The sequence below is a fragment of the Pleurodeles waltl genome, chromosome 4_1, assembly GCF_031143425.1.
Source record: "Pleurodeles waltl isolate 20211129_DDA chromosome 4_1, aPleWal1.hap1.20221129, whole genome shotgun sequence".
Taxonomy (NCBI): Eukaryota; Metazoa; Chordata; class Amphibia; order Caudata; family Salamandridae; genus Pleurodeles; species Pleurodeles waltl.
Genome location: NC_090442.1, coordinates 275,381,751 through 275,407,394, shown reverse-complemented (window position 1 = coordinate 275,407,394; position 25,644 = coordinate 275,381,751). Strand labels below are relative to the sequence as shown.

Below are 25,644 nucleotides of genomic sequence, written 5' to 3'. Positions count from 1 at the left end.
TTACAAAATAGCAAACATTTAGGAATGAATGCCAATTTCACAATAGCTTAGACGAGTCATTATTAGTTTCCGAATTAAGCAATATTTGCAATGCTGCTGCAATTTCCTACAAACGACCTTTGTGACACATAAACCTCGACATCTCCTGTAACAAGTCAGTGCTGAGCATGTAAACAAAACATGAACTGCGGCTTGTGGTGCAGTTTACACAATTCACAAATATTATGATTTTTAGGAATTTTCCTTCATGCACCTCCCTTCAATTCTATTTGTAAACCACCAGTCTGAAATTTTATAATGGCCTTTTCACTCCATTCAGCAAATTAGACCCCGAACAAAATTACATTTTTCCCATTATTGCAGATGTAGTCACTGGAAATACATGTTTAATTGTAGCACAGTGTAAAAATACTTCCTAAAGTTTTCCATTCAAATATCTTTTCGCCATTTTTAAAAAAAATCTTCCTTGTTTAAAAAGCCTGTAAGTCTTCGAACACTGCCCCAATGTTTCATCATTTAAAAGTCGGACTTGCTGTTTGCTGCTGGTTTGCCTTTGGACTCTCCTCTACGCGGGTCCCGCTGCGGCGTGAGAGCCGCTTGTGCAAAACCTACGCCTCCTGTCACCTGGCCGCTCTCCCTGCAAGCCCCGCCCTACTCATAGCTTAACTTTTCTCTTATAAATTCAAACAGCTACTTCCGCGTCGCGGGAGCGCCCGGGAGCGCCCGGGGATAAGCCCGGGACAAGGGCGGGACCGTCTGTGGCCATCTGTGGCCGTCAGGGCACGCAGGAGGCTGGGCTGGGCCCACTCTCTTTCACCTGCATTTCCTTGATCCTACTTGGTATGCGAAAAAGGTTCTGGGTATGACATCATCAGCCCTAGGTGGAACAGCAGCGAAGGAGGGGGGAGCCAACACTGGGACTCTGGACAATTACTTTAAATCGGTAAAGGGTGATGGGGGAATCGAAACCTCTCTGGAGATGCGTAGGACAGAGCGTCGTAGCTCGATTGAACACTTGAAAAATAGGCCCCTCAGTGACATAACTCCCTATCCTATCTCTCAAGAGGAAGGTTCCATCAATGGCAGCCCGGATCTTTCATCTCAAGAAGACGTTCCCCTATTACTCCGGGATAGTTCTCCCATTTCTGGCCCACCTCCTAAACAAACTACGGACACCACTCCACTATTAGTTGCCAGTAGTTCGGCAGTTGATTTATTCACTCAAACACACACCAGAGCCAAAATCAAGATTAATAAGCTAAAGCAAACTGTGGTGGCAGAGGTGTATGACCTACCACCAAATAAACGCAGAAGGAAGATGAGGGGTGGTCAGGGGAAGAAAAAGATCCCCCACTCTGATTTTGGAAAGTCACTCAAGTCCGTACCTATGTTGGACAGGCCTTTAGTTAATGTGCAGAAGGCTACTCCCCCCAAGGGTACTAATATTATTACCACTGCTTTCATTAGCGACAAAGGGAAGAGCCCACTTAACACATTATTTCCCGGTAGTTCTTTGGGGAGCATTGAATCTTTAATTAGATCACTCTTGTTGCCCATTAGCGAGAGCTTGCAGAAAATAGAATTCAGGCTGACCACTCTGGAGGCAACTTTAACCACCCTGAAAATTTTGGACAACAAACAGAGTAGAACCACTGAGTCCAATCTACCAATAGGAACCTTTCCCAATATACAAAACCCACCGATCCACACGGGGCCTCCCTTGGGCACCACTGCCGCCCCTCTTTTACAGCCATCTATGGCTATTCCAGTTCCAATTTTACCTACTAACTCTAACATCCTACCATCAGAAACAGATGGCCCAGCACTCCAACGTATACTCCCTGGTAAGCCTGCCCCTAGACCACGAGGACCCGACTTACCACCAGAGGCTAACAGCCTCATGGTGGTGTTGGCTGGTGTTCCCTCTCTAGAATTGGGTGAAAATGAGAACTATCACTCACTCAAGAGGAAAACCATTAAATGGTTGAATTGGAACAGACCTCTTCCAGCTCACCTCAACAATGAGATCATTATGGTAAGAAGGGTACCATGGTTGGGGAAGTCGGGGAAATCAATAGCAGGGGACTGTATCATTGTGTCTTTTCGAGACCCTGGAACAGTACTATACATTTGTGCTGGGTCAAATAGATCACTGGATTCTACCATACAGACTTTGCCAGTTTCTTTCTTTTTCCCTCCCATTCGCTTGCACCATGACTTGTCACAAGGTAACTGGACAAGGGTGGAACGAAGATCCAGACACAGGGGACATGCTCCACGTCCAGTTTATCGACCTTCGGAGACTCCCTTTTTGGACCACAAGCGTTTTAATTGTCTGAATGGTTTGGATGGTGTGGACTGACTGCCCCCAAACCCGAACTCAAATCCTGTGACCTTGGATAATGGTCCCAGTAAACTGCCTGATCCGGCTGAACCCACTTCTGAAAATGACCCTGTTAGAGTAATTGGTGTAGTTTCTGGCTTTGGTACTGGCTCTTCCCCTCACTCCATCCCTGCATTCTGTTCTGTGGCTTCTCCAGCGCACATGAGACTAATTTGGTGGAATGTGGCTGGTTTAGCCAGCAAACTGGGCACCCAAGATTGGATAACTTATATTGAGTCAGGGGATGTTTGCATGTTCCAAGAGACTTGGGCAAGGGAAGATTACAACCATCAAGGTTACAAGTCATTTTCCATCTCGGCTAGGTGGGAGGGTAAGGGCCGCCCCTCTGGTGGACTCACAACTTGGGTGGCTTCCCACTTAGGATGTCAGGCTTCACGGCTACCGGTGCCATCAGATGATATCCTAGTGGTTTTATTAGCCTGGCCGAACCTAGCGAAACTTGCCCTGATAAATATTTATTCCAGGCCAGTGGGAGCTTCGTGTGAATCCCCCACCATAGAGGAGCTTTCAGTATATTTAGCGGAAATGCCAAGAGATAGCCCTTACATAGTGGGAGGGGATTTAAATTCCCATTTCGAGCCGTTGGTCGGTCTCGTAGAGGGATTTCCCATGGAAGAAGAGTTCAGGTGGTCAGTACCCTCTGTTGTAGCACCTTCCCCAAAGGCATGGACGCCTGTGGCTTTGCAGATTACTGCTCTCACCCTAAAGCATGGAATTAGAGCCTGCAATGGACGTATTAAGTCTGATGTACCAAGCAAAACCACGTACAACAGAGTGGGAAGAGAGTCCCGCTTGGACTATGCTCTTGTACAGATAGTGAACTGGTCTTCTATCCTGGACTTTAGGGTGGTGGAGAGACTGGATAGTGACCATAACGCCCTTGAACTCGATCTTAGCCATCCTGGGCCAAAGGCCTCCATAACAACCATGGGGGAGTCCAAACCTGAACCACTATTAGATAATAACAGGAGAAGAATCAGGTGGGATAAACTAGCTACGAGCCAAGTGAAACTTTCGAAGCTCTACGCAGGTTTAATCCCCATTTTGAAAAAAGTGGGAGAGCTAGCCAACAATGTGGGCAATATAGTCCACCATGAGAAATTATACCAGGCTCATGAGGACCTTATAAAGGGAGCGGCCTCTGAGCTTTTTACCAGGGTCCAGAATCAGAAGTGGATCCAACAACATAACTCCTTATGGTACAATGCAGTCTGCAGGAAGGCAAAGGGAGAACTCCTCAGATGCATCAAGGAGGGAACAGACAGAGAAAAGCTGCGAGAAAGTAGACGGGCTTATAAAAAACTGGTCATTCATGCTAAAACCGAATGGGAGGAGAACCAGTGGGAGGAGCTTACCACTTCCCTCGCAACAAGAGACCACCGAATGTTTTGGAGAGTAGTAAACGGGGGGTCGGGGAACCTCCATTCGGCAATAGAACCAAATACTGCAGCAGGGGTGTGGCAGGCACACTTCCAGTCTCTCTACAGTTCCGAGCAGGGAGAAACTAAGATTGATTTTGGTACTGGACTGGTAGAGTATGGCGGGGATTTGATAACAGTGGGGGAGGTGAAGGTAGCACTAATGGGACTTAAAGCTGGAAAGGCGCCAGGATTGGACGGCCTGCCCGGGGACCTGTTCAAGCAGGAGCCCGGTGTTTGGGCCCCCTATCTGGCTGCAGTGTTTAATGGAGCTTTGTGTGGCATGGAAATTCCGAGTACTTGGCTGGGGGCAGAGGTGGTTCCTATAATTAAAAAGGGCTCGCCCCTGCTCCCAGCCAACTACAGACCAATCAGTCTAATTGACGTGTCACAGAAGCTGTTTGGCAGGATACTGCTGAATCGGCTTCAGGACTGGGTGGAAGAAACGGGTGCCCTCAGTCCGTATCAGGCGGGATTTAGAAAGGGAGTTTCTACAGTGGACCAGGTTTTTCGTCTGAACGTTATCTATTGGAGGGCAGCAATATTGGAAGGGGGTAGTTTATACACTATATTTGTGGACCTGAGGGCTGCGTTCGACCTCGTGCCCAGAGGGAAACTCTGGAGTGTTCTGGCTGAGATGGGGGTCCCCCCAGACATCCTGATAATTTTAAAGAGATTGCACCATAATAACTATGCCCGGGTCAGGTGCGGGAAACACGGGGAATTAACGGACAGATTCCCCGTTGACAGGGGGGTTAGACAGGGCTGTGTATTGGCACCGACCCTGTTCTGCCTCTTCGTCAACGGGGTAATCGCCCATCTCAATGGAACTGAATACACTGATGCCCCAAAATTGAATGGCAGCAGAGTGCCTGCAATCATGTTTGCAGATGACACCCTGCTGCTGTCCAAAACCCCCATGGGGATACAGAGGATCCTTGATTCTTTTGTGGCTTTTTGCACAGATAGGGGGTTAGAAATCAATGCTAACAAAACCAAGTTTATGGTTATGAACCCAACCCCAAGATCACGCCCGAACCCCTTACTGGGAGCTTCACGTTTAGAGAGAGTCTCCACCTTTGAATATCTAGGTGTAACGTTGAATGAAACCATGTCCTGGGGAACTCACCAGACTAGGGTTAATCTTAAATTAGTGCAGACCACTGGCGGCATTGCTCGGTTGATGAGAAGCTCCACATATCGACCGCTGGGGCCGCTTATCCAGATATACAAGGCACAGGCTAGAGGAGCTCTGATGTACGGGGCGGAACTGTGGGGTCACACAGCTTCCTGCAGTTTGTCTATAACTGAGAACAACTTCATTAGACAGATAGTAGCACTTCCGTCCAGTACTCCGCTCCTCCCCCTGAGGATGGATCTGGGTCTGAGACCAATAGCAGATGAATTAGGTCTCAGACCCATAGTCTTCTGGCGAAGGCTATGGAGCATCGAAGAACTCTCTTCTTATAGGGCGGAACTGAGGGAGTTTTTAACCCACCCTAAAGCTCTACAGATCCCGTGGATAAAATATATAAAAAAGTCCTGTATGGGATTGGGCCTCCCTGACCTGTGGTCGGATCCAGCTAACGCCTCACTAAGGATCCCACGAAGAGCTTTGGTCAGTGCTTACCACGAGCAGAAATTAGCTATGGCCCTAGACTGCAAGAATGAGGGGTCATTAACATCTGTATTCGCGCAAAGCAAGGACTCATACCGCTTGGAGAGGGTTCTGGATGCTATGTCTCCTGTGCTGGCCAGGAAGCTTTTTCTCCAATGGAGATATGGCACATTGCCTCTGCGATCTTACACCTGCTCCTGGTCAACACTGCCATCTACCAAGCTATGTCCGACATGTGTGGGAGCAGAGGAAAGCGATCTGCATGTGGTCTTGTTTTGTCCAACTTACAAGGCCGCCAGGAAATATTGGCTCCTACCACTTATTAGAAACCTTGGTTTTAGGGAGTACCTCCCGGTGTACAGAATTTTAAAAACTGATGTTTCAGGTCCAATTGTGTTTGCACTAGCCAAATTCCTTACCAATGTCTGGCATATTCGTACCCGTATTTTAAAGTTGCAGGCTCCTATCTAATTTTAAGTTTTTATTTTAATTGTATGGTCTTTTATCTGATGTGTTTCCTGTTTACTTTCCCTTGATGGTTTTACATGTTCATATGTGTGTTTTTTGTGTACATCTTTTATGGCCAAATTGGCCGAAATAAAGATTAATTAATTAATTAATTAATTAATTTGAGGCACTATTTTTGAATTCTCATAAAATCAAACAAGTTTACATTTAAATTTACGTGTACTTTGTTATCAAATTAATGGCAAGCTGACCTGTTAAATAGCTACAAACTGGACTTATACCAATGGGGCACATTTATCTGGTTCTTTGTTTTTACACATCATCACTTTGAATATTGGGGCATGTGAGTCGACATTTATAAAGGTAACTTGAAACTAGAAGTCTCACAATATAAAGTGCAGCTGGCTAAAATGCTGAACCCACGAAAGGGTCACATTTAATTATTTATTTGGTTAAAAAAAGGCTTCCACACAAGCTTTTTACTAGATTACAAAATAGCAAACATTTAGGAATGAATGCCAATTTCACAATAGCTTAGACGAGTCATTATTAGTTTCCGAATTAAGCAATATTTGCAATGCTGCTGCAATTTCCTACAAACGACCTTTGTGACACATAAACCTCGACATCTCCTGTAACAAGTCAGTGCTGAGCATGTAAACAAAACATGAACTGCGGCTTGTGGTGCAGTTTACACAATTCACAAATATTATGATTTTTAGGAATTTTCCTTCATGCACCTCCCTTCAATTCTATTTGTAAACCACCAGTCTGAAATTTTATAATGGCCTTTTCACTCCATTCAGCAAATTAGACCCCGAACAAAATTACATTTTTCCCATTATTGCAGATGTAGTCACTGGAAATACATGTTTAATTGTAGCACAGTGTAAAAATACTTCCTAAAGTTTTCCATTCAAATATCTTTTCGCCATTTTAAAAAAAAATCTTCCTTGTTTAAAAAGCCTGTAAGTCTTCGAACACTGCCCCAATGTTTCATCATTTAAAAAAAAAAGTTAAATCATACTAACTGTTTTCATTTAAACCACCTTATGGAATAGAGAGGCACAAGCAACCGAGTTAACTCAGTACCATAATCATTATTTGTGATCTCCCTATGTAGACTGCATCTACGATGGTGAAATCCAGTCTCAGGACTTCTTTGGTGTGCATTGTCTAACCGTAAACAAATACTTTGATTGTTCCCCCTCCTAATTTCTAGGAATTCTGGATAAATTCAAGGGTAACATTTTAATCCACAGAAAAATAGTGGGAAATTGTGCTTCATACCTTTTTTTAAGGGATGAAAAATGTTTCTGCCTGATATTCGCGAAAAAGTTCAGGATTCAATGGATTAAATGTTAATATATTTTCCTATTTTGTTTAACAGAATGCAGCTTTGCGAAACAATGTGACCTAAGTATACCCCTTAAATGGCAATAATCAGAAACACATTTTTTGGAAGATATGTTTCAAGCGTTCTCCATTCCTCCGTTCTTCTGAGAGGTACATAACCGTTCCTGATAAATTCTACTGGGATCTTCTAGTTCTTCTGTCATTTCAATCATTCATGTTTAGTTAGACTCTTGCTTGTTTCACATTGTATCATAGCCTCTGTATTTAATGGTATGTTGATTACATCCAGATCTTCCTCATTTTGAGGAGGACAGAAACGTAGCTGCTAGAAAGTTCTGCCACTGTATCATGCAGATCCTTGGCTGGATGGGTAGCAACTGGTTTAGGATCTTTGTTAACAAAACCGAAGTACTTTTGATAAGATCTAGGAATAATCTCTAGACACCTTCCTTCTGGTTTCAGAATTTTGGTGGCTGTTCAATCTTGAAGAACCTATGGGTGAAATTGGACTTGGATCTCCTTCTCAAACTTCAGATTTCAGCAGTTGTCTCACCATGCTTTTGGAGTTCCCCATAGAGAGAAAGACCTGATTCACAAAGATAAGCTACACTTTTGAGTAAGTTTACACTTTTTAGAAAGTTTACTACTTTCAGTATTCACAAACTCCAAGAGTAAATTTACTACAACAATGTAGGTTACATGTCTCCACCCTAAATGTAATACAAATGACTTGTTCTTGTTTGGGTGGGTGACGTCCCTCCCTAAATCCCCCCATGACACTTCCTAAACCCCTTTTACTACTCCCTAATCCCATACCCCTTAGTAGGAAGTCTGACCCATTTCCCACTTACTCCCCTGTGTCTCACCCACATTTATTAATAAAATCTATACTTACATGTGCACAGACTCCACAGTCAGTATAGGCAAAACATACATTTTGTGGTACTACAAAAAGTACTAAAGAATGCAGTTTGAGAATCAGGCCCAAAGTCTTTTGTCGCACTGTTTGTGCTCAAGACACAGATCTACAAAATAGTAACTTTTTGGCAAAAACATTGCCCCTGTTTGTATTTTGTACCCCAGAGATTCTTGATGCAGTGCTTTAAGACCAAACCAAAATTCCCCTGTCATCCGATTCTTGGAAAAAGCAAATGTTATGCCCTCTCATGTTCAGGTCATCCTATTGTTTAGCTGTCAGTTTCAGGGTGGAATTTAAAACCCTGCCCTTTGGTCACTGGAGAATTTTGGGGTTATCCTCGATTAGAAGCTTACATATTATGTCCATATGCATGTTCTGTATTCCACTCAGCTCCATCTATTGAAGGGTTTCCACTTTGAAGATAACTTTGAGGGAACTCTTTTTCCCTACTTGCTTCTTTCCTATGGACCAGTCAACCAGTGAACATACATTCAATCTCTAATTATCATGGCTCAAGGAATGACTTTAAAACCTAACTGTCTTTATTAAACTTTTAGAGGTATGCGACTGAGATCTTAAACCCTAGCCTGTTAATAGTAACACCAAGAAGTCTATAAGTGCTTAAAAAGTCTCAAAATAAACAACATACATGCATCCTTGACCCTGGGTTATATAGGGGTTCTGTAGAATGAACATAAGGAGATTGAATTAGCTACAACTAAGGCTAGAACACTTCCCAAATAGCAATTCCTTGGCTGCTGGAGTTTAACATAACAATCAGTGATACTAGAAGTGTTATTCTCTATGAACTTAGAATACGCACATTGAAACTCAAATATGGGTGCACAACCATTATTTATATTGTACTCCCACTTGAACCATGTCTGCATTATACTTTGATGGCTCATCAAACTCCGTGAATGTTTGTATTATTTTACCTTTGATAAATATATTTGAAGAGAAATCAGACAATAAAAGGTAAATAGGGTATGGGTCAAGTGACACAAGACTCCTGTACAGTGGGGAACATGGCAGCCGGTTGAGTAAGCACGGCCGGGATCTCTCTGGATCCTGGGCAGCTCTATTACATTTCGGCAATGCTGTGATTCTGAACCTCTCTTAAAATAATAAAAAATTTTTTTTACCTCAAGTAGACCCCTTTGGTACCATTGTAAGCTCACAACAGTCTGTGTATGCGAGTGTTGGAGACGGAGCCGAATAGAGCTCCGGCAGTGAGGCGTCGAGGAGCGTGCAATCACGGAGCCGGCTTGTGGGCGGAGGCAGTTTGGAGCCTGTGCCGAGGGAGACGCTACTTGTCCCGGTGTGACTACTGGGGGCAGGAGGCAGGAGAGGCATTGTCCCTTTGGGAGAAGCGATACATAGAGATCGGGGACCACTGAGGGACAAGAGCTTGGAATATCCTTGATATATGACACTGGCCCACACCCGAGCATGGCGGTGTACCAAGGAGCACCTCGTGGTCTCAGCTCTTCGACCCCAAAAACTGTATAAAGGTAAGGGGGTGGTCTTACAAAGTATTTCCTTGAGTTAAAGAGCGGGCCCCTCGTCCGAGCCTGTCGGGGTTGAGAGCCAGTATCAAAGAGCTAAGAGAGGGAGGGGCAGTGTGAGAGGTAGGATAATTGGTGGCAACACAAGAAATAGAGACCGCTCTTAAAATCAGTAGGCTTTTAGTAATTTTAGTGAGAAAAAGGCAAATAAAAGTATTCCCGCCGGGTATAAAAGGAAGGGAATTGCTCCCTTAGAAGATTCCAGAACCGCCACTGCATTCTTTTTTCAAGGCTCTTCCCAGGAGTGTTGAGGCTCCAAAAGAAATCACTACTCCCCATTTAACTATGGAGGACATAGGCCTAAAGGTGCAGGAGCTGGGGAAGCCCAGCAGGAGCAAAAGGCCTTTCTTGCCTCAAGTTGTCTCCTCAGCAGTAATAGACTGCCTGAATGTGCACGTGGACGCCCCACAAACACAGTTTTCTCCTAAACTTTCAGTGTCTATGCCTCAGTCTGAGTCCCCTCAGTCTCTGAGCCTGTGAGCCCTGTTGGATGTCAAAAAACCTTCTGTTCTCTTTAACGAAGGAGATCAGAGCTAAGTTTGAGATTTCGGAGCGCAACCAAGAGAAGATCGAAGAGACTTGTGAGGCCATGGAGAGTAAGATAAATGTACCAGCGGAAAAGATGAGCAGACTGGAAGTGGCCATTGAGGAACAAGACAGGCGGATATTTTCAAATAGGCAAGAGATTTTACAGCTAAAGGCTGGAGAAAAAGTTCTGCAGGATAGGTTGGAAATCCTGGAAAACAATATGGGAAGAAATAACATCAGGCTGCTGAATGTGTTCCAGAGGGGGTGAAATGGGGTGATATCAAAGGCTATGTAATATCTCTAATTAGAGATTCCATCCCTATACTAGGACATCTCAATTTAGAAGAGGATATCCAAAGAGTACATTGAGACCCCTTTAAGAAAAATGTAGCCAGAAAAAAAAAACAGGAGAATATTGATAAACTTTTGAACTTACTCCATTAAAGAGAGGATTCCCTCAGAAGCTCTTAAAGGTAGTAGTTTCTCGAAGGGGGATTGGTCCTACCGAATAATATCTGATGTGTCCAGGGCTATGTTAGACAGGCAATGGGAACTGGGCAAGTATATCCAAGACTTCAGGTCTTTGGGGACTATGGTTCAGATGTGATTCCCAGCAGTACTTAGAATCATGTGGAATAATAAGATGCACGATTTCAGGGACCCAAATTAAGTTGGCTCTTTTTTGGAGCAGACCAAGGCATCACATCAAAGTATGGAATTTGGCTGCCCAGTGGAAAGAGAGCTCAATCGGGGGCAATTTTCTCTTTCCCCCCGATAAAAGAATGGAGGGTTCCCCAGGGTGGGTGGAGGGGTTTGGGGTTTTCAACATTTTGGTTGGTTATTTTGTCACAGGGTGTGGGAGCATACGGGGAAAAGTAAAAAAAAAAAACGAGTCCGCATGGAGTGTGCCACTTGTGATCAGATTATTCCTGGGTTAGGTGGAAGTCTACAAGGCTTTCCTTTTTCGTAATGTCCACAGATAAGTACGCCCAGCTGAAGGTTTTATCCTGGAATGTTAATGGGCTTAGGGTTAAGGGACGGAGGTGGAGGAATCTGGAATTCTTAAAAGTAATAGATGAAGAGGTGATCATTCTTCAGGAGACTCATTTACTGAGGGAGGAGTGGGGAGATATTCTTAAACACACAAAATAGATAGACCAGTTTGTGAGTACTACTCAATCCTGTGTGGTTAAAGGAGTTGTGGTACTCTATAAAAAATCTTTAAGGGCAATTGTGGGCAATATTATCGCCGACTCCAGAGGGAGCTGGCTGATTGTTGAAGCAAAGTTATATGGGTCTCGGTTCAAGATAGCAGGTTACTATGGCCCCAACATTGATGACTCTGTACTCTTCCAAGCCTTATATAACCACATAATAACATCAAAGTATCGTGTCCTGCAAGGGGAATTTTAATGTCCTATTCGATCCAGTTTTGGATAAGTCTACCTCTAGAGGTACTGTTAATTCACCTAAAACAAGAAATTGGTTGAAGCAGGCAATGGAAGATTTGGGCTTAGTAGATATCTGGCATTGGAAGGGTGGAGTCGGCCCAAGATTCACTTTTTAAAATAGGAAATATGGCCACCATTCCAGGATTAATTTTTCCTTAGTGCATAGAAGTCTGTGTGGGAAAGTTAAAAATGCGGGGCATGCCCTGGAATATGACCACTCTGCGGTGAAACTTTATCTCATCCTTGAAAAACAGATCACCCATCCTAGGTGGACAGTAAACTGGGCCCTGCTATTGGATGAATTGATTATTGAAGGCTTAAAGCAAGATACTCAAGAGTTTTTTTATATAAATGATGGGTCTACTACTCTACAGGTGGTTTGAGATGGCTATAAGGCGTATATAAGAGGGAGGTTAACTAATGTGGCTGCCTGTAGACATAAGGAAGAGAGGGAACAGATAGGAAAGCTTGAGTCTGGTATATCTCTCATACAAAAGCTGCAACTCAAGGCCCAGCTGTCCCTGGATAAACAACAACTAATTATCTTGAATGTCCAGATGAAAAGGGCCAGGGCCGATTTGGAGGTTTTCTTAGAAACTAAAAGTAGAAGATAGGAAAGCAGTCGGTTTGCACATTACGACTAAGGAGAAGGATTTAGCAAGCTCTTGTTGTGGAAAACAAAAGTAGAAGAGTCAAGAAATAGTATCACATCCATTAGAAATGAATTCACAGGGTGTTATTGCACAGGCGAGTCTGAGATATAAGATTCTTTCATTGTTTTCGAAAATTATATACAGAAGATTCTGAGGTCTTGGAAGTTCAGATTAGGACTTTTCTGGGCAATATTCACCTCACTGGGCTAGATGGAACATCAAGAAATGAGCTGGAAGCAAAGATAGATATGGAAGAGATACACAAAGCCATAGAGAGTCTGAAAAGGGGGAAAGCCTGACCTGACAGCCTACCAAATGAATTTGATAGAATACTTGAGAAATAGTTGGCCCCAAACATGTTGGAGCTAATTAACAAAGTCTTTCTTGAAGGTATGGAGATGTCGAAATCATGGGATGAGGCCGCCATTTACTTGATTTTAAAACCTAACAAATACCCAGCACAGTGTGAGTCATATACACCCATTTTATTATTGAACTCAGATTCTAAAATGTATACACACATTTTATCTAAGAGCTTGAAGGGGTGGTTGGTACTGTGGTGCAGGATGATCTGAAGGGTTTTATTATGGGGAGACAACTCTACAAATTAACACATGATCTATTGGGTGCTATAGATATGGCACTTCAGGACAATTATCCCTTAGCGGTCCTTACGTTTGATGCTGCTAAAGCTTTTGATCCGGTCAGTTGGTCCCTTCTACAGTCGGCTATGGAAGCCTATAAGTTTGGGGACGTCATCTCTAGGGCAGTAAGAGTTCTATATAGGAACCAAGCAGCCAGAATACTGATTAATGGCAATTTGTCACAGCAACTCAAGATTGGGCGAGGGACTCGTCAAGGCTGCCCTCTTTCTCCCCTTCTTCTCAACTTGTATATTGAACCTTTGGCTATAATGTTTAGAAGGAATATAAATATTGTGCCTTTTCAGTGTAGAGGATGGGAAAAGAAAGTTGCATTGTATGCGGACGACCTAATGATGTATACTTGAGATGTAGCTGGGTCCCTCCCCAACATATTACTGTCTTTAGAGGAATTTGGGAGGGTGTCAGGATATTCTGTAAATCAGCAGAAGATGGAAATTATGTGCTGCAGCATCACCTATAATAGCCCCTTAGTAAAACAGTAGATAAGATATCTGGGGATACGGATAACAGCTAATCTGAAGGAGGTCACCCAGGTCAATTTCAACACGGTACGGGGGGAAACAAAGTAGTTCCTAAAGATATGGGTTGGTCTTCCATTATCCCTAATTGGCAGATCGAATATTCTAAAGATGATTATCCTACCGAAGTTTACCTTCTTGTTTAACACAATCCCCTTAGAGTTCAAATCTGATTGGTTAAAAAAGTTACAGGGTAGACCTGATCTCTTTCGTGTGGGCATCAGGGGGAGTCTGCATTGCCTGGAAGAAGTTGTGTAAGAAGAAAGAGCAAGGGGGGATGGTAACCCCTGACTTTTCCAAATATTATCTTGCATTTCAGTTATAAAATATAAGGAAGCTACTGAATGATAGTCCTAGTTTCACCCTCTTTTTAGGGCAATGACCAAACATTTTCCGGAGGCCGGAGACCATTTCTTATTAAAAGTTGGCCATCCGAAATTCTTCAAGAAGGTCTGGCTAAAGCTTTTGACAGCAGCAAGCAAAATAGGGATTCAAGTTCGACGGGCCCTAATTACAGCATCTTGGCTCCTATTTGGGACTCACCAGACACCCCAGAATGTCCCCAAGAAAAGTTATCTATTCCCTTATGGAAAAGGGGGTGGTGAAGTGAGGACAAATAAAAGAGGGGCACACCTTGCTACCCTGGCCCATACTTACGGAGAAAGTGGGGGGCTCGATTTCTAAATGTAAGTACTATCAGTTGGTGAGCTGGGTAAGTACCATGTTGAAGGTAGGATCAGGCAAGAGTATTTGGGAAAAGAGACTGCTTCAGAGACTCACCTATCATAAAGAGGCTGCTTTATGGTACTGGATGTTAATAGAGGCAGGGGAAGAGTCTCCCACTCTGAAAAGAAGTGGGGAAAGGATCTACCAGCTTTGGATGTGATCAACCTCTGGCAACTATAAATGTCCACACTTTGGCCTACAGTTGAATCTGCTTCTTTAAAGAGAAAACATCTCTTCACACTGCACAGGGCCTACTGGTCGATGGAGAAGCTAACAACCTTGGCAAAGGCTAAGAAAAACTGTTGTTGCTGCAGTGAAGAAAGGGCGAATGATGTCTCTATGTTCTGGCAGAGTCACAAGCTTGGAGAGTTCTAGCAGGATGTGGGTAAGGTGCTTATGGACATAATTAGTCCAGAAGTTAAGGTAAGCCTCCCAATGGTAATTTTGGGGGTATCTACTGAAGAAGAGCAAGGGAAGAAACTTACCCGACATCAAAGTTACCTGCTGTTCGTGCTAGTACTTTTAGCCAGGTGAGAGATCTGTTTGAAATGGGTACTCCTTTTGGCTCCAACCAAACAAAAATTGTTGACAGCGATTAATAATCTGAGTCAACTAAAACATAGTGGCTCCCCCAGCAAAATAAACAAGTTCTTGTCACATTGGGAAAATGGCTTCTAAGAGATAGGCCACCTTGGTTGGACTATCGGATAGCTGGATTTTAAAAATAAGATTTCAATGACTCATGAGACTGTCAGGCGGTCTCCTTGTTTTAACATGCTTGTGACGTGAGGGTACTGGCAGAAACTGCCTGGGTCTTGAGCGGTCTGTGGGCGGAGGGTGTGGCATAGGTGGTTGCCAAACCAAACGGGTTGGGTGTCCTGTCTGTGGTGCACTTTCGCTGCCCCCTTAGCCTGGGTCGAATATCATGAGGACTTAAAAAAAAAAGCAAATAAAAGATAAACAGAATTTTAAATGAGTGAGCTCTAAATTGTGATATACCATGTAAGTTGCAAAATAAAGTCAAATGGCGTGGCTGCCTTTTTGTCCTGCCATGAAGACATATATAAAAATATAATTTCAACCAAATCATGCTATGTTTGAATAGATTGTTCAAGGAAACAGACATGTGATCAGGTTATGCTCAGTGACAGAGAATTGTAAACTATTTTAAATAGTAAAATATCTGAACAGAATAAGAGACTTCGGCAAATGTTCATGCTGAATAAAGATAGCATTTTTTACCCACCAACAGAGGAACATCTAGTGTGTACTAAATATTTTGTCATGGAAAAAACAGCACTATCCTCAGGAAGACTGAATAAGTGTATAACACACGTAGGCCCTCATTAGGACTTCTGCGATCTATAACCTAGACCACTGAAGTCCTGCCAGCCACAAGACCGCCAGGGATGGCGGTAATCTGACTGCCATATTATGAGTGCTGGCGACTCTCTGCCAGAATTTGGGGGGAGAGACGTCAGCTACCATAATGGCGGTCGGCGGTGCAGTGGCGGCTGCTCCGCTTGCACTGCCACGTCATCACAACACCGCCACGCCTATTATGAGTTGGTAATAGGCATGGCGGTGTTGTTGTGACGGGGCGCTGGCGGCAGAGCAAGCCCCAAGGATCCTGTCCCCTCCCGGACGACCACTGTGAAAAGGTAAGTACCCATCCGATAGTGGAGGGGGGTGATGAGTGGTGTGTGCATGCATGGGGGGCGCGTTTGTGTGATTGGAGGGGGTGGGGTTTGTGTGCGTATATGTGGGTGATTGTGAGTGCGTGAATGGATGCGGGGGAGGTGGGGTTTTGTGCGAGTGTATGTGGTGTCTGTATGAATGCGTGATTGCATGTATGTGTGTGTGCGTGCATGTTTGCAGAGGTGGGGGTCTCTAGGGGCTTGTGGGGACCGTGGCTATGTGGGGGGCTGAGGAGAGTCGCATACTGGTGACAGGAATGTAAATTCCTGTTGCCAGTATCCTTTCTGCCAGGGATTTCCTGGAGGTGTTGCCGCCAGGGAATCCCTGGTGGAAAGGAGGCTCCAAATGCCATCGGCGGTCTATGGTGGACCGCCGGGGTTTGCAGCCAGTTCACTGCTGTGGTCATAATCTGGCTGTCCAGCACCGCTACACCGTCGGCGGTGTTACTGCCACCACCAGCGCTGCGGAGCTGGACCGCCAATGTTATAATGAGGGCCATAATGTTCTCATTAGAAAATTCCTCATTTGGCCGTACAGAGCACTTAATGTAAGAAAGTATACATTGCTGAAATGATGACATCTATCCTTTAAAGAACAATGCTATAGAATAAGTCAGCCCATGTGTACAAATGATTTGAGATATCCTATACCATAAAGAAAAATATGCTCATCAAGTCACTGCTTGGTTCATAGTATAGAATCCCCAAAAGACCACTGAAAATTTACACAATGTACTTATCTCCCTAAATGTTCAAAAATAATGTTCAAGTGCATTCAAAATTTGAAATATTAACACTCTGTTATTATAATACATTAATACATATTTCCACAGTTTTAACCTAGGTTTAAAAAGAATACCCTTTTTCAAATTCCAGAAAAAAATAGTTTAAAAAATAATTTAGAAACAGTTGGCCTGATTACAAGTAACTTGTTATATTGCAATACTTGTGCAAACACCTGTTTGAGCAGGGATCACAATTATAAGTGTGCAAAGGTTATTTTACCCATTAATTACTGGGAGCAATAAAGTGTGAAGCCTCTGTTAAATTCCAGCAGGTGAAGCCAACCCGAATCTGACAGCGGAAATGGTCCCAGTGTTTACTAGGACGGGTGGATTTTAGTGCGACAGGCACCAAAATCAGCAGGTAATTCCCCAAAAAGTCAGAATGGCCGATAATTATAGCATTTGATCATTTTCGAACACAGTTTATCTGGTAAAAAAAATTGTTACACCCGACACATGCCACTCGTAACCAGGTCTCACAGGTAAAGAATGTGGCGCTAATGCAGACCCAGTATTCAAGCTTCAATAGAATACCATAAAATGTCATGTGTTTTCTTCTTTGAAGAGTACATTCAAAACTAATTATTGGCACTTGACAAATATAAAACAGTATGTTCAATTTACAGTTGAAAATAATACAGACTGCTTCTTGGGCCCTTTTTTGTAAATATTTCTGTTTTTAGGGAGACAAAATTCTTGACAGAAATACTAGCATATTTAGTTTGGATAACAGTTATTAGTAGGGCCGCAGAAATCTTGAAACCTTGGACCGTAGAAGCTTTATAAAAGATCTTGGAAACATCTCCTTTAACTCTTGCACTGTATACTTGAAATAGTTTTGAGGGTGTGTCAACACATCAAAGAGAGCTTTGATTAACTTCTTGTCCTGGGAGACAAAAAAGGAAATATGAAAAATGTAAACAGATGTCTCATGTTTATGATTTTAACAATGTGAACAACATTGTTATTTATATTAATTGCCATTTCTTCATCTGGTACCTGAGCAGGAAATACATACCTGGAAGTAAAAAAAAAAAAAAGACTCCAAGTGACTGAAAGGTGGATTTTTGGAGGTGCTACTCATACACAACGAGTTCCCACTAAATGCAAGACACACACACACACACAAACACACACACACACACACCACCATACCCTTCCATGTACTGCACCAAAGTAAATATCTGAACTAATGGCATCATTACGAGGGCCTTACGTGTATCACCATGCATATTGTAATTATGAGTTGTGGACATTTTATCGCACCTGGTAAATGTCAGGAGCGATAAAATACACCTGGAAAATATACATGAAAAATATACCTGGAAAATACTAGTGCAGCAAACCCCACAATTCCCATCTAAGTTCCCATACTGTGGGCAAAACTTGCAATTGCCGATAATTACTAGACATTGGTGTCAGATTTCAGGTGAGCGATAATTATCGCACTGGAAACTGGGGCACTGTTAGTCAGGCCCAGTAACGGTTATGTATGCCTGCCCACTAAGAACAACTGAGAAACAGATTGCCTTTACTTTGAGTGCTACAGTTGGTGTCTCTAAGTGACTGTAAGGGGAAGCAACCACTGTGGTTGGTGGTACATGTATGGTTGTGATCTTACCTGAACCTGCTAGAGAGCTGCAGAAAGTATTTGAGACCTGCTTTACCAAGGTTGTTTTAAAATGGATCCATATTGCAACCGGAATCAAACTTGTACAGAGCTCAGGAATAGAGGTTTATGCACACGCTTACCCAGGCCCTGCTAAAATGTTCAAATGTCCAATACCCCTGCACATCATATAACTGGAGAAAACATGGCAGGCGATGAGCTAACACAACATAGAAGGTAGCCTATATCACCATTTTATTTAGAAGACGGAGCCAGGCAAAAGGAGGTAAGTGCGCAGCAGACATTTTCCAGACACAAGACAGGCTAACATATGGAATACTTCTGTGTACTAGTCAACAGATCTCAAGAAAAGAGCAGAGTGAAAGTAATAGGGATATAAAAAAGCACTGGCAAAGTCAATGGGTCTCTGCAGTGAAACCTTTTTAAATTTGTCAAAGCCATTTTTGTTAGACAGCCACTGTGGATGCAGCAGTCATATTTGAATGGGTTTATTACAAAATATGACCACTATGGATGCACGCCCATCCACAGCTACTATTCTCAAATCCATTTGTTTTTGTTAACAACCTATTCAAAGATGGCAAATTTGGATGTCAACATATTGATAATGGTCATCTTGAAATACATTTGTAATAGTTTAACAAACTCATTTAAAGATGACTGAAGTAAATGCATATGCATCTGCGGCAGCCATCTTTGACTGCACAATAATATAATCCCACTTCCTGGTGCCCGCTGCACATGCATGTGAATGCGCACTTTTGAACTGCCATCTAGAAATAGGTAAAAACCTATTTTGTGATGGACATCTATCAACAGCATGGCAGGTGAACAAGCTCTTATAAAAAGATAAAAATAAAGTAGGGAAAAGCAAATGAAGGTGCAACAATGGGTGAGGGAGATCGATGAAGGAGGGGCAGTCAAGCATTTTTAACCTGCACATGGTGATAAGCATGACAATGGCTATAGTCCTTGGTGGTCCCCTCCGCAGCTAACACTGTGGTCAGGAAAAGTGGAAGTGTTGGAGTTCCTGCAACAGTAGTTTCTGGTTCTCTAGTTCCAGGAAAATCAGTGTTTTTTTTGTTTACCAATGAGCCAGGTGCCAATCATAGGCACCCTCTGTAAGTTAAAGACAATTTCTTTTGATACAAATCTCCCAATGATTATCAATAAATTCTTGTCAAATGAAAATTACAGATTACAATTCAATTTTAAACATGATTAAAATAACATGCTAACATATAGCATTCAAGAAAAGTCATCAGTTTATAATATGCTAACATATAGCATCCAAGAAAAGTCATCAATTTATACTTAAAAATTGCTTTGAAATTAATATACCCCATAATAATCACTTATGGTTTGTGGTAGGCTTGCACAGTTTAGAGCCTTTTGTGCAGACATCAGAGCATTTTGTTGAAACAGTTTCTCTAAAAAATGCTGCAGTTTGCAGTGCAATTTAGAACAAAAGAACATCACATGATGAACATTTCTGTATGTATGTAGTGCAATAAATACAGTTAAGTACATATCCATGAGTTCCATATCACTTGCCTTCACTAGCGTTCAGTGCTAATCCATTGATAAGTAAATCAGGACGAAGGCTTTCATAGAAAAATCTATGAGCATCAGAAGGTTTGGATGTGCAGTAAATGGAATAGCTGAGTCTCTGACTAGTTCACACTTTTTAAATGGGTGCTCCAGCTGCCATGATTTTATTAAGTTCTTAACCTGAGATATGTCATAACAAAGTGTAATTATTTAATTTGTCAATGAAAATACTTTAGTGTAAAGCCCACGTTTTTACTAAGTTTGTGTCAAGAATATTGAGGAAGTTTCAATTTATGTTTAATCAGTTCTCTGAGAGTGTTTGGGTGGGCTGTCTCAAATGAAAACTCCAACACATCGTAGCCCAAAGTGCTTTGACTTCACTAATAATTTAGGCCCTCATTACGACCCTGTTGGTCAGTGGTAAAGCGGCGGTAAAGCCGCAAACAGGCCGGTGAAAAAAATGCCACTTCACCATTCCGACCACCATGGCGGTGAAGACCGCTGGGCTGGAGAGTGCGGTGTCCAGCCCGGCGGTCGTCACTAGACCGCCGCCGGTATCAGGACCCTGCATACCGCCATGGATCTCGGGTGGTTCCTTCCCTGGCACTGATAGGGGTCTCCCCCACCCCCGCTACCCCTCACGAATCCTCCCCCCACACCCTCCTGCCATCCCCCAAAGGTGGCACAACCCCCTCCCTACCCCGACCCCGAACATGCACATATACACACCCCTCCCCTCCCCACCCAGACCCCGAACATGCACATATACACACCCCTACACGCACACACCCCGAACATGCACATATACATCCCGACAACACATATCTGCACACATACCCACGGACATGCACACCGTCCGACCCGCACACATTTCCCATACACACAACACCCCCGCACGCATACACTCACTCACTCACCCCCCTCTACACTCCTACATGCACACCCCCATGCATGCACACAACACACAACACCCTTCCACCCCCTTCCCTAACGGACGATCAACTTATCTTGTCCGTTGACCCTCCGGGAGGGGACGGGTTCCATGGGGGCAGCTCCGCCACCAGAACACCGTCACCAGAACACCGCCACAACGAATCATGGGACCGCCATCTGCGAGTCTGGCGGTTTAGTGACTGCCAGACTCGTAATGAGGCCCTTAGTCTTGTTTACATTAATTTGCAGGCAATGGTTTGTGGAATACTTCTGTATTATGTGGCTCTTTTAAGTACTATCAATGACTGATCTAATATTACAACATCATCTACACATAATAGGACATTTAACTGGTGTCTACTGACTAATGAAAGAAAGTTTTTGCTCTTTGAAATTTACAGGAATGTCATGTATGTAAGGAGGTCTGCAATGATGCCAGTTTAGAACTCCGTTTCAAGCCGCTGGCTATCAAAATGTTCTTCATTAAGCCTGTATCTGAACCCATAAGTACTCAATATCATGTATTTGAATGTAGAGTAATTATAAACTTCATCAAGCCATCATGTACTTTTAGAGCAGCTAATTTACTCCACAGTGTTCATCTATTGAATAAATAAAATATCATAAAATCAACATATGTGGTGTAAACAAGCAGTCCTCTTTGCCTTCCATACCTGTAGAATATTAATGTAAGTGTGGTGTTGTTATAAAGACACAAATAATGTACTTGAAATTCTGCTTGTTCAAGGAGCACATTTTGTCTTCATTAACCCAGTACTACATGAATACTACTTTCGTAAAAATGTTTCCAGGGGCATCAAGTAAATCAGTTTGATGACAATTTTTCGGATCTTCCTTAAGGCCTTTCTTCTACAAAGGGGGAAAAATACTTCATCTCCAAGAATTAGGAATATGAACTTTAGAGACATAAGTCATAATTAAAAGGGCTAATAATATGTCACAATTTTTATGCATTCTGGTTTATACTTGTTGTTGGTAGCTCATATGGCTCATGAGCATTTGAATTCATAGTTCACATAGCATAGGTTCATTGGTTAGCAGCTCCACAATTTTCTTTGGCTCTGGGGAAACAGCTCCTATATCTAAGAGATATGGCAAATATAAATTCTGCCAACTATACTGGAGAGTTTGAGGCATATAACCCCTTTATGTGTGTGATCCTGCGCCATGAAAAGCTACTTTTGAGAGTGGTATCTTCGCTCCCATTTTACAATTACACGCAAATTCCTATGGGGCATTTCATTGTGGTGGCTTAATTCATAGGAGACTAGATTTGTTTTTCTTCAGATTCACTGACTATTTACAATAATTACTTAATTGTTCTTCATTATGTAAATAATCCTTGTTGAATTTAGAATTTTGCATTTTGAGATCTAATGAGTTTGGTAGCTTGATACAAGCAGCCAGGTTTTCTCAAAGGCAATATGCAAAGTATTTGTACCAAAACACAGTAATACAGTGAAAACAGTACAAAATGGACATCACACAAGTTTTGAAAAATAGCCAATATTTATCTAAATCAAACAAGACCAAAACAACAAAACTCCAACATATACAAGTGAAGTTATGAATTTTTAAAGTAAAATGAGTCTTACTCCATAGAAGAGAATGGAAGCGTTGTTTTTACACAAAGTACCTGGCTTGTGTAAAAAATAAAGCCGCACGGGTGAACGTGAGTCATAAAAGTCAGTGATGCATTGATTCCTTACTTGCAAGTGAGGGTGTGTATCGTTTCTTCTCCAATCGGGTACGCGATGCCTAGTTTTTCTCTCCTGCAAGAGAGCGATGTGGCAATTTCTGGACGGGGCACCTCGGATCCACACAGGTTCACAATGAATTTGACGCCCAGTGATGATGCGTGTGAAATCCGGCCGCAAGGTGCTGGAAAAACTGCGCTGCAAGGGGTTGCTTCGTTTCTACCACTGCATTGCAGAAGGTGCGTCAAAATCTTCCTTTTGTCCTGTGTGTGGATTTCAACCTTTTTCTACCAGCTTCACCTTTCAAGGGCCAAAGGACTGGATAAGGCACCACTTGCCAGGGCAGGAGTCTCAGCAGAGAGTCAAGGTGCTGGAAGAGGAAGTCTTTGATGGCCCAGAGACTTCAAAACAGGAGGCAAGCTCATTCCAAGCCCTAGGAGGCACTTCACAAGCAGGAATATACCACAAAGTCTAGACTTTGTCCTCATTCAGGCAGAAGCAGCAACTGCAGGCCAACCCAGCAAAGCACAGCCCCAGGCAAAGGGGCAGTACTCCTCTTCCAGCTCTTCTCATTGGCAAAGGTTCCTCTTGGTTCCAGAAGTAATCTGAAAATCTGAGGTTTTGGGTCCACTACTTATACCCCTTTCTGTCTTTGAAGTAGGCAAACTTTAAAGGAAAGTCTCTGTTGTTCACAAGCTCCTGCCTTGCCCAGGACCTGGCTCCAGACTCACACCACTCCTCCCTCCACTCTAGCCCAGATGGCCCATCAGGATATGCAGGCTATACCCCAGCTCCTTTTGTGTCTCTGTCTAGTGGAGATTCATAAACAGCCCAACTGTCAGTCTGACCCAGACAGGGAATACACAAGCAGGCAGAGTTTCGTAATGGTTTAAGCAAAAAAAATGCCCACTTTCGAAAAGTGGCATTTTCAAACTGACAATCTAAAAAATAACTTTACCAAAATATGTATTTTTAAATTGTGAGTTCAGAGACCCGAAACTCCATCTCTATCAGCTCCCAAAGGGAAAATGCACTTAAAATGTATTTAAAGGCAGCCCCCATGTTAATCTATGAGAGACGTAGGCCTTGTAACAGTGAAAACCGAATTTGGCAGTATTTCACTGTTAGGACATTTAAAACACATTACTACATATCCCACCTTTAACATACACTGCACCCTGCCCGTGGGGCTACCTAGGGCCTACTTTAGGGGTGCCTTACATGTATAAAAAGGGACAGTTTAGGCCTGGCAAGTAGGTACACTTGCCAGGTCGAATTGGCAGGTTACTACTGCGCACACAGACACTGCAGTGGCAGGTCTGGGCCATGTTTACAGAGCTACTCATGTGGGTGGCACAACCAGTGCTGCAGGCCCACTAGTAGCATTTGATTTACAGGCCCTGGGCACCTCTAGTGCACTTTACTAGGGACTTACTAGTAAATCAAATATGCCAGTCATGGAAAAGCCAAGTACACATACAATTTATACAGGGAGCACTTGCACTTAAGCACTGGTCAGCAGTGGTTAAAGTGTCCAGAGTACCAAAAACAGCAAAAAACAAAGTCCAGCACACATTCAAAACATAGGAAGCGGAGGCAAAAAAGTCAGGGGAGGCCGCACCAAGGATGCCAGGTCTAACACTAAAACAAACTGCAAAAGGGCATGGTTACTCATATTAGTAAGGATTACCATGAACCTATCCACATGGAGGAATACATTGTACAATACAGTAGTATTGTCAAGTGTGGATCAAGATACATGCCCACTGAGAGCAACACTCCCTGGATTTTCCCCATCCGTTCTGCCATGAAGGACAACTGGTGGTAGATGTAACAAGCTGAAAAGCATCATCATTCTGCTGTAATCCGCTTTTTTGTTTGACAGCTCTAGTTCGGCTCCTTTTTTTCCATTTGGTAAAATTCTCAATGTACCATAATATGAAATATTAGCATTCAAATCTCCAATAATTAGATCATATTTTGCTTATCGATTGCATTACTCAAGCAAAGCCTTTAGCAAAGCTATGGCCAGAAGGTGTATGGGCATTATAAAGCAACAGCTTATTTTCCATTGATGCTGGTAATATTACCCTCACTCCCTTTAAAAGACTGATCTGTAGTATATAATGTATCAAAAATCCATTGAAACTCAGCGATCCATAAGACTGACTGATAACCAGCCTTTGGAGTGTCCTTGTTGTACCTTTTCAGCTGTTTTATCTACTACAACATATGATTCCATTTAAATACACATAGACTGCGAGCTGTCCTGTAACTAATAAATAGCAAGCTCGTCAGATTGTATATGTTCCTTGGGTAGCACTGTAATATTCCATCAACCCAGCTCGATGTTGGTGCTGAAATAGCTTCTGGAAAATCATTGAATTACCATCTAATATTGCAGGAAATCAATCCCATGTTGCACCTCTTTTACACCTTTGACTGTTATCCCTTCCTTTCACTTGAAGTACAATATCGTTTACTTCTCTTCTTTCTACATAGAGACAGGATATCAGGTGCTAGTGATTATTTAAATTGGAACTCTGGAAAACAGCCTGCATCGTGGACATGCAAGGAGGCACTATTTGATGAGGATGGCTAGCTGAATAGAGAATTGATTTATAGATAACACATACATATCCATCTTTCTTAGTTGGTCAGATATTTCATTTATCAATTTTATTACTGCTTCAGACATTGGTAAGTAACGCTCATTTTCTCTACAACACAGTGGCAAAACTGACTTCATTCAACAAATCAATAAAATCTAAAAATAGTGAATCAATACCCAGGTCATTTTTTTATTCTGTATAACTGTATCATTTTCATAGACTACAATGTACATGAGAAGGCCTATTAGCAGTGTCAACTTTAATGAATGATAAGGATAAAGTGCACAACCATATTCTGTGAATGAGAGGACACTGTGACGATATTTTGGTTTAATTTGAATTCCAAGGGAGGAGGATTCAGAAAACATGACTGGTAGGTCTCTATAGAATTTCTTTTGATTCAGGTAGAGATTCTGGATACTTCAT

At 42.7% G+C, this 25,644-nt stretch overlaps 1 protein-coding gene across 2 annotated transcripts in view; it reads right to left on the bottom strand.

The window, feature by feature from the left end:
• Positions 1–16,658: 16,658 nt before the first annotated feature.
• The window catches only part of SCUBE1 (signal peptide, CUB domain and EGF like domain containing 1), a 2,009,692-nt gene continuing 2,000,706 nt past the window's right edge, over positions 16,659–25,644 (bottom strand). For both annotated transcript variants that reach the window (XM_069228295.1, XM_069228296.1), the window contains one exon: positions 16,659–17,660. In XM_069228295.1, the coding sequence (XP_069084396.1) occupies positions 17,511–17,660 (150 nt within the window). In that variant the 3' untranslated portion in view covers positions 16,659–17,510. The remainder of the gene's footprint in view (positions 17,661–25,644) is intronic.